General features: G+C 41.1%; 1 protein-coding gene across 2 annotated transcripts in view; it reads right to left on the bottom strand.

Moving 5' to 3' along the window:
- Window positions 1–264: 264 nt before the first annotated feature.
- The window catches only part of MXI1 (MAX interactor 1, dimerization protein), a 75,131-nt gene continuing 64,847 nt past the window's right edge, over window positions 265–10,548 (bottom strand). For both annotated transcript variants that reach the window (XM_035132468.2, XM_035132469.2), the window contains exons 4-6: window positions 8,323–8,437; window positions 5,809–5,980; window positions 265–4,342 (exon numbers count right to left, since the gene is read on the bottom strand). In XM_035132468.2, coding sequence (XP_034988359.1) covers window positions 4,179–4,342; window positions 5,809–5,980; window positions 8,323–8,437 — 451 coding nt within the window. In that variant the 3' untranslated portion in view covers window positions 265–4,178. The remainder of the gene's footprint in view (window positions 4,343–5,808; window positions 5,981–8,322; window positions 8,438–10,548) is intronic.

Raw genomic sequence — 10,548 nt, 5'->3', positions numbered from 1 at the left:
CTAGGCATAACCCACACAAGCAGTAACAATGACAAATACCTGAAATAAGAGCTTTCACCAAGCTGAAGACAAACCTGGACTGTTATATTTCTCAATAAGCATCATGAATGTCAACAGTCTAGGTGGTGATGAAGTCAGTTTAGCCTTTTTATGGTCATTAACTTTTGGGTGAATAGAATTTCCCAACCATTCAAGGCCTGGTGATGCACCTATATGGGATTACCAGTTTTGGAAATGGTCCATTCCTGCAGCTGATGCAATTAAAAAAAAATCTATGGCAAATGCAAAGTCACATTTAACTTTTGGGTCCCAGCCTACAGATATGGGCACATTTATCTGAAAGTGAAACACAACTGAACACAGTGTGACTGACTTCTGAGCAAACATTACAAATTATAAATGGGGAGGGGGAGAAGATTACATATAAATGTATCTCAAGTGTAAGGAACAAGAGGAAATTTCAAGATGTAAATGCAATTGAATGACGAACTTGGGGAAATAAAGCCTTTTCTAGATGTTATATGGGACCCAGGTGGCACTGTGGGTTAAACCACTGAGCCTAGGGCTTGCTGATCAGAAGGTCAGCAGTTCAAATCCCTGTGACGGGGTGAGCTCCCGTTGCTTGGTCCCAGCTCCTGCCAACCTAGCAGTTCGAAAGCACATCAAAAATGCAAGTAGATAAATAGGAACTGCTACAGCGGGAAGGTAAGCGGCGTTTCCATGTGCTGCTCTGGTTTGCCAGATGGCTTTGTCATGCTGGCCACATGACCTGGAAGCTATACGCCGGCTCCCTCGGCCAATAATGCGAGATGAGCGTGCAACCCCAGAGTCGGTCACGACTGGACCTAATGGTCAGGGGTCCCTTTACCTTTTACCTAGATGTTATATTGAGGTTTGAGCTGCTTTCTGGCTATCACTGACTCAAAGTTACACAAATGTACCCCTTTCATTTTTTTTAATAGAATGGCTAACATAACATGCACATTCAACCTGTTGTACCTTGTTGCAGAGGCTCTTTAACATACAAACTGTTGTATGTGATTCTAGAGCAACACTTCAAAGTCCCTCTATGTTTATATTGTGCTTGTGCAGAATTTAGTGTAGGTAAAATCTTTTTTATATGTTACTTATTATTATACAAAGGGAGGTTGTGTGTCTAGCTCTAACCCAAAGGTCACACACAGCTCTTCCTGGTGCCTTGTTGAGGAATAACTTCGGATCCTTTTTATCAATGTAGACTCCCCAACATTCTAAATCTTTCTGGCAACCTATGGAGCTAGGAAATCCCTCCTCCCCAAACATTCTTCAAGAGGGTCCAGGAACAGTCACATTACCCCTTCAACAAAGTAATGCATGAAGAGGTTTGTCCGTCCTTTCCATCTAATTTTTTACATGATCTTGACACATAATGGCACTTAGATCAGTATTCAACATCTGGACAGCAACTTTCCAGGCTCATCTTTTTTCTAGTCCTTCTAAAAAAAATTCCAGCCAGAGATGTCAGGGTTTGAACTCAACTTTCTTTTACCTTCAAAGCATGTACTCTGCTACATGAGTTCCCGTGATCAGAAATGGACTCAAAGGATGTCAGTTGGACTGATTTTGTGTCTGCAGAATCACAAACCAAGGCTACCCACACAACTCAGTACTGCAATTTTGGCTCATTTCGAGTTCTCGCCAGTCATTTTAACAGCCCCACAGAATTGTGCTGGGACACTATAGCTTCACACATGCAGATTATGGACCAATTAACAGATCTCAGTACTATAAAAGTTGTTGCTGCTGGTTCAGCTGAATGTTTGACTCCCATTAACTACAACTAATGGGTTCTTATTCCAGCCACTAGAGGGAGAGAGTACCACATGCAGTAAACCAGAATGTTTTATAGAGTCACCTAGGGGAGATTAATGTAGAACAACAACTGGATCCAGGCTTTACCAAACAAAATAAAAAAAAACCCAGCTCTATAAAACATACTATAACCTTGGTGGGATTATGCTTCTATTTCATGACACAGGTTCTAAAGTTGTGTCTTGTATTATATGACACAGTAATAGCTCTGGGGTGAATGGATAACATGTGGGTTCAAACATACACACAGCATATCAGTATCAAGACAAGATCTACATGAGAGGTCATTTGGGGTCATCTAATCACATGGCCAATAGGTTTAAAAAACAACTTCCAGGCACAAGAACATGGGAATTCTAAAATATCATGAGTGACCAAAATGGCAGAACACAGTGCATTTCAGATACAGAAATGTTTAATGGTGTTAAAGTGCTACTATTAAGCAGAACCATATGCTAACATTTAAACACAATTCCACTGCACTGCTAAATGAGGTTACCTTGTGTTTTTTTGTGTTTTTTGTGTTTTTCGTCGCCCAGCCCTATCTAAAGAATAATAAAATTAAAAATCTACAGGACTGAAATTAACAACCCAATAATTATAATCAGCAATAAGTTATGAATTTTATAAAGCATTTTTTCCTCTTTTTCTCTTTTTTCCCTTAGTAATTACGGGGTAGGCAAATTACTTAAGTCTCAAACAAGTGTCATAAATGAGGTCTCTAAAAAAAGAAGTTTAAACTTGGTAAAGGAACAAAAATAAAAATCCTTGTAGTTAAAAACTTAAAAGTGAAAGCAAAGAAGACCTCAAAGTGCAGGTTAGAAAGCATATCGCAGAAGGAAAATCATTTTTAAAAAAATTGGATACAATCTTATTTTGTTAACAGCAAGACAACTGCAACAGTTCCTGCTCAGGGAGAGTGGGAGGTGTCCCCTGAGGAACTGTGAGACACATGCCATGTTAACTGTGGGCCCACAACTATGGTTGGATCCAGGTGGCAAAGTCTGCAAAGGGAATCCATAAAGGAAATCAAAAGGAAGAGCCATAAAATCCCTGTTCCTTTTGTGCATGGCAGCAGAAAAACGGGTCCCTTTCCATTGGTGTTAGTTACAAAAGACATCTGCAGAATCATGCCTATGAGTTCTAAAAAGACATTGTTGCATGTAGGTTCTCTCACCTGAACAACTTTTACAAACATTTATCAGAATAATTTGCAAAAGGAAATAAAAAAAAAGATCATTGCGGCTCAGAATGGAGGCTGTGCCTTTCCTGCACATCATATCTTTTACAGGCTTGTCTGTCTTGTTTGTCTCTCACTCTGTCAGAAGCATCACTCTAGACAAGGAGTTACTGCTGTAGCCATTGAATCCAGAGAGCAGTTGCACTGTGTGCTGGTATTTTACAGCTCAACACCCTAGTGCTAAATAATGTGGCACAAGCTCTTGCCTTGAAACAATGTCCAGCTGAAAAGTTGAGCTGAATGAGAATTGCTTCCAGATTTGCAGCACCTCTCTTTTCACAGGGCATGAGCAGAGCTTCTAACGATTATTGTTATCTCATAGGTAATAATGATCAGAGCTGACTGGAGAAACCAGTGGGCAGAAGGTGTTGACTGGACTAGCTACTGCTGGTGAGAGTACACAAGAACTTCCCATAGTTCTTGCGTTCAGGTTAAAGGGGGAAAGAAGCTTCAATCAAGTGATGGGAGTTTAAGGAGAATGAAAAAAGGAGTTTTTGTAATTCATAAAATTGTGCAAACTCATCAGAAGAGGCTGGTCCAAGAAACTAGTATCACCTTGGCTACTTTTGTCCCACAATCTGGGACTAGCGTTAGATCATCATCATAAGATATTGGACTAACGTTTTTATTTATATTTAGCACCACAAGGGCTCTTAACAAAGCTTGCTAAATTTGGAAGATGGAAAAAAATTCCATTTCTCAGAAGGTATGACAAACTGAGAAAACGGATTGGGGCCAGAATAACCGAGATCCCTTGTCCAAATCAAATAATCTCTTAGCAAAGCTATCCACTTATACATGGGTAAATCTCAGTCCAGCTGTGCACAACTGGAGTCCTGCTTCAGACGTCAAAATAGCTATGGGTTCAGCACTAAGTCAGTATTTTGGACTGTGACAGTATGGAGACTGACTGGCTCCCCTGTTAGGTTCCCACCCTCCTGTGGACCCACAGAGCTATTCTAGAGTTGCATCTGTCCAAGCTTAGCTGTTGAAGTGCGGTTTGGAGAAGAAAAATACTGTATCTAAGAGCTCTGCTGTGTGAACTTCAACTACCCCAAAGAAATCTGCTCTGCCCTAGCACCATGCTCTAGGAAGTGAAGGAGAGCTTGACACTAGCGCTGGAGTAACCCTCATCACTCCCAATGCTTTGCAAGCTGCTGTGGTCATCAATGTCACTTGTACTGGTTGTGCTGATATCATCCACGTCTCCATGGGAGAACTCTGTGCTTTCCACATCCACTTCAATTTCTTCTGCAAAAGAAGGAAGACCCCCAAGTTAGTTTCAGGGTAGGTTCACTGTTCAATCAAGACTGGCAAAAGGTCCTGGCCACATCATGAGATTTGCTTGGAAATGTCTGGTGTTGTATCATTGAGGAAAAAGGAAGAGCAGAAGGCAGGAAACGGCCTCGTTATATTAATCAATGTTTTGAAAGAATTCTTATTACAGCCCATTTGGTGCCAGCTGATTTGGACTCCCAATTTAACAGATTTTGGATTAAACGTTTTAAATTATTGGTGAATGCTCCTGAGCAAGGAAAGGAGCTTATTACTACACAACTCTTTAACTGCTTAGTACATTTTCGGTCATTTTGATTAGAAAGTTATTGCTTAGATTATCACTTTCAGCTGCTAGCTCAAGATAGAAAATTCATATCTAGTGGCACAGCCTTGGATTAAGCAGATAGTTACCAATAAAATATCGTACATCTGAAGTCCTGCTGCTCTAGAAAACGGATTACCCCTTCTCAAATCAACAACAAGGAGCTTTGTTGCAAACCAGGGAAGTTAATCGTTGCATGCAAATTATACACAGACACTATCACATTCTACGCTTTGAATTACTAATACAAGTAAATTGGCATACTCTCACTTAATTTGCACAATTCATTCTAAACTTTTGAGTTCTCAGATATTTATATTTGCAAGAGTGAATGAGGTCTAGGAAAGGGTCATTTGTGGAGCAGGAAGACATGCAGACCTTCAGCCATCTTGACCAAGTACGCCTCAGGTTAAGTATGGACTTCCGGAACCAATTACACTCATACCTCGGGTTAAGTACGCTTCAGGTTGAATACTCCACTTTCCATTACTTTCAATGGGAAAGTTCGCTTCAGGTTAAGTTAACTTCAGGTTAAGTACAGACTTCGGGAACCGATTGTGTTTGTAAACAGAGGTACCACTGTAGTAACAACATTGGTACCATTTGCATCCAGAAATGTTTCTGCCGCAAATGAATTTGAGAGCTTTCTCTGAATATGTTTTGTGGTCCCTCATAACTAAAAGAAGAAAATGGGAAATACATTTGGGCATGGCCACCCACTTCTTCACAGTCACTGGAGGATCCAACGCATGAAACACTCCAGTGCACATTGGGTGATGGGAAATCAATGGGGTTTAAAGCCATTATCTTTGGGCTGGGTTGTGCTTCATGCTACCAGTTTCTGTGTTGGAACAGAAGGCAATACGATAACAGGAAACGAAGAGCAGCATGGGGTCAAAATTATATCTTGAACCACATCTCATCTGACTCCAGCCGTGAGCTGAGTTAAAGAAGAAACTACCACAGAAGATATAATGTTCTAGATGTCCGTGAAAGCAGGCTGTCTTGCCAGGTGAATTAGATTCAAGCTGCTCATGGGCTGAAGGAGGGGAGATGTGTGGAAAGGGAGCCTCAAAAATTCTGCACCCTTCTCTAAAGTCACAGATGAAATACTGACCCCGCTCTGAATCAGAGCGATCTGAGGAAATTGTTGATCCAGTGCTGTCCATTCGTATTCGCTCGATCTCCTGAGAGCCCTGCAGCTGCTCCAATCTTCGCTTTAAGAATCTTTGCTCTCTTTCCAGGTTATCAAGCTGGTGCTGGCTTCTCCTGTCAGCCTCTTCAAGTTTCTGCCATGATAAAAAGCAAGCAAATTATTGTTTCTTGACAGCTACGGTATGTTCTGCCTCCACTGTCAGAGGCAAGACGCCTCTGAGTGCCAGTTGCTGGGAATCACAAGTGGGCAGAGTGCTGTTGCACCCCGGAGCTGCTTGTGGGATTCCCATAGGCATCTGGTTGGCCACTGTGAGAACACAATGCTGGACTAGATGAACCTTTTCTTATGTCCTTATAGAGGATTTCACTAGTATTTTTCTGCAGACTCATTTCCCTCTGTTGACTAACATCTGAAATGAATTATGTTCTCGGGTAGCACCGAAACAGCTTGCTGGTGGTGGCAACAAGAATGAAAACATCTCTGTGAGGATTCTGGTGAGCAATTAACAGGACAAAATCAAGGGGAGCCCGAGTATAGCACTTAATTAACACGGGACGCTGCATTGTCAGCTCTCTCCATTAGTCGATCATAGTCTCCTGACCCAGGAACATTCAGCCCTGTTCAGATTATTTAAGTGGAAAAGGCATTAGAAGTTTTTTAAATATATATATATATGTTGGTGTACCCTTGTTCATTTGGTTTATTAGGTATTTCTTCGAAGCAGTTTCCCAGTTGAACAGTGGTTTATGTAATCTGCTGCAGACTCCTTTGATCGCAGCTGGGAAATCTTACCAGGCCAGTGCACAGGGTTTCCTGATGGCCAGCATGTTGCGTAACTCTAAAGTCATCTCAGGCTAATGCCATCCGTTTAAGCAAGCACGGTTCCCCTCCCTTGCTAAGCCTGAGCTGTTCCAGTGTGTTTAAGCACATCCTGATCCCTGTGAGCCTGGCACTACCCTTTGTTAAAGCAAACCATCAGGAGAAGAGTCAGAAAAAACTGTAGACACGAGCACCTGCTGTGTTGCTTCAAAACAGTCTGGCTCTTTGTGTTGTTACTGACTATTGTGCTGGCTTTCCCTTTTCAGGGCATTATAAAAACAACAACAGTTAACACTGGTGGTCCTAAGTAGCATTTTCCTATAGCATGTGGCTTGGCTCACTTGCTTAAATTACCTGGAGCAATTTGTGCTGAACATCAGATTCTCTCTATGGCACACTTTGGTCTAGATTATGTTGAATGATCTTTCACTGGTTTTGCCTTGCTTCTGAGATTGGGCTTGATTTTTAACAATTCCGTCCAGCTCAAATTCTACTATTTTCCCCCTTTCCATCTCTGAAGGGTTTAAAGCCCAAATTGAAACTACACTTCTGCTGCTATTATTAATGCAGCAATTTTGTTAATCTTTAAGGCAGTAAGGGACACTCTGCTATTTTTATTTCAGTGTGCATATTACAGTTTCAGGAGAAATTCTAGCCAAGTTAACATCTTATGATTTCAGCCATATTATTTACTATGCTGTTTTCTTCAGTATTTCTCTCAATATATTTGAGAGCTAATTTACAAAGAATGCCAGCAGAAGTGCACATCATTTGAAATGATCCAACTCTTAATTTAATTTTGTGGAAAAATCTGCATTCTAAGACTATGATTAATGACATAATGAATCACACCAGATATAAATTTTAGGCGCATGTAGTAAAGTGCAATGAACTCATTGCATATAGCCAAATGCCTTTCCAAAGCATTCATACTATATATTAGTTTTGAACTTATTCAGAACCTCCTGATTCTGAATATGCTATAGGAACAGGGTGGGGAAGACAGAAACCTTCCCACCTCTGACTGCGGCCTCTCCTGCAGTGAATTCATTAAACTTTGGTATCTTTCTATTATGGTTTTTAACATGAAGCTGAGAGCTGCAGTTTGGATATTACAGTGATTATAGTCTGTTAAAACTCCAGTGCAAGCCCTACTGGAATTAATGGTGTTTTGCACAATAAATATTTTTCAATTGATTCCAAAGGCTTACAAACTGCAGTGTCCTGCACAACTCCTATTGATTTTAATGGCATTGGCGCAAGACAAACTCTTGGTGAATTTCCTGGTTTGTGGAACTGCAAACGTTCTGGAGTTTTAACAGATTCCTTTAAAAACAAAGAGTAGCATTTCAGGAACAGTATTCCCAATGCTAGGTCGATCTGTACATTAATGGCCAAACTATGGCTACAATCCTATGCACACTTACTAGGACTCAGTAAAGTCTTATTGAATTCACTGAGACCTTTTCAAGTCAACATGCATAAGACTGTGCTGTAAAAAAAAACCTCACAATGTAATAATGTTATGGTACTAATCCTCCAAGGTAGGGTGTCAACTTTCCTTAGTGCAATTATGGCTCCTAGATAATCAAACTTCATTACCAGACTAATCTTACTGAAACGTGCTGGAAAAACACAAAGAGATGCAGCTCTTACCTTGATATGTGCTTTGGCTTTGTTAAGCAGCCCGAGGGTTGTGTGTCTGGAGCAGTCAGGTCCTAGTGGTATCAGAACTTTTAAACGTTCTAGACACAGGCGGAGGTGAGCTCGTCTGTGAGGAAGAGATGTGGGAGTCAGAGCTGCATTTCATTAGTTTCCCAAACAACAGTACCCCAGTTCCTCCAGGCATCTGGTAACAACCTTGTTGTTTCAGCCGCACCTGACATTCAACAGATTTCACTTTACGTGGCAAAACTCTGACCTCAGTAGAATGGTATGTTCAATAAGGCACATGACAAAGGGATTAACCAGATGATCTACCCCATACATTGTGGGAAAAGTCAACCCACTGCCTTCCTTATACAGTGGTACCTCGCAAGATGAATGCCTCGCGCAACGAAAAACTCGCAAGACGAAAGCGTTTTGCGATGTTGTTGGTGACTTGCAAGACGAAGTTTTCTATGGCCATGCTTCGCAAGACGTTTTTTTTTTGCGGTTTGTTTTGTTTTGCCACGGCAAACCGCGCTTCGCAAGACGTAATTATCAAAAGATGAAGCAACTCGTGGAACGAATTAATTTCGTCTTGCGAGGCATCACTGTAGTTACCATCTACAGTGAACTAAGACAAAGTTCATTCCAAGACATAAATGCAATGACTGGTTATACATGGGCAACACCTATCACATACTCATTGGAGTACTCAGTGTTCAGTAAAGAAACTTGGAAATGCAGTGGCCCCATGTACTAAACAGAGCTCAAACCAAGACGGCATGTTCAACACCACCACCATTATTCTTCCATCGCATGCAATTATTTTGATATCTAGCCACTGTGTTTAGGGAACCGATTCAAGTTTCTTATTAAAAGATCAACAAGGAGCCTAGAATTATACAATACCATCATGTAGTGAGCACAAGACATACAGTCCTTCATATGTAACAGTACAGTGGGCCTTCTTGGTAGTGGTGCCCTCCCTGTGGAACTCACTCCCTTCAGATGTCAAGGAGACAAAGAACTACATAATTTTGAGAAGACATCCGAAGGCAGCACTGTATCGTGATGTTTTTAATGGTTGATGTTTTATTATGTTTTGAAATATGCCAGATGGGCGGGGTATAATAAATAAATAAATAAACATTTATTATTACTACTACTACTACTACCACCGGTACTACTACCAGTACAACAAATGAGTCCATGGCAAGGATGCTACTTGAAACCATCTCTCCTTAATAAAATACAGCATTCCATCTCCTGGACAAATGCAGATCCGCAAGTCAAGTTCCTGATGAATATTAGCACATCAATACCAGATTAGCTAACTCGAAATACAACTGTATATCAGACTCATGATCGACTGCTTATTTGCATTCTTTAAAACATTCAGCCCACTACAGGACAAGTAACAGGAGACTAAATCAAAGTAAATATTACACTACAACAGCCTCTACCAAAAAATCTAACCTTGATTGGCTTAGGCCCAATGAGCAAATGCTAGTGGACATAAAAAAACAAAAACAAAACTTTTTAACACTTGCTAAAAAGATACGGCTTGAGGTTTTTTGTTTTTTGTTTGTAATCTTCCAGGGAATAAAGCAATACAGCTATGGGTTATTCTGCTTCCCTTCAACACTAGAATGAATGGCAGAGTCAAGAGGCATTTCTTGGTCAACCACAAAGATTTCAATGGAACACAGGAGTACACTAGGCCTAAACAACTGAACTGTAACATAAAAAAGCCTTGAATCGTGATCAGAAGCGAATGAGGAACCACTGCAGATGCCAAAGCATGAGTGTAACATACTGCTAGTGACCCACTCCTGTCAGGAGACAGGCTGGTGCATTTTCGTACCAGCTGGAACTCCTAAATAATCACTCGCAGCCAACCCACACAGCACACATTTGACAAATCCAGCATTAAAATCAGAACTGACACAAACATCCGTTTCAAGTCTTCTAGTATGGTCTTCTCTGAAGCAGGGAAAAATCACTACTGGCCCCATAGAAAACAATCCAGATACAGTGGTACCTCGACTTACGAAGACGATCCATTCCGCGACCGTCTTCATAAGTCGAGGTTTTGGGATGTCGAAGCGCCCATTATGCGCACGGCGCACACGGCGAAAAAACTTCCGGGGTTGTCGACTTCGGAAGTCGAAGCGTTTGGATGTTGAGGTATGACTGTATCTTGAATTATAGTTCACCTGCTACTGGGCTTCTACT

Source organism: Zootoca vivipara, chromosome 5, assembly GCF_963506605.1.
Source record: "Zootoca vivipara chromosome 5, rZooViv1.1, whole genome shotgun sequence".
Taxonomy (NCBI): Eukaryota; Metazoa; Chordata; class Lepidosauria; order Squamata; family Lacertidae; genus Zootoca; species Zootoca vivipara.
This window is presented reverse-complemented; position numbering and strand designations above follow the sequence as displayed.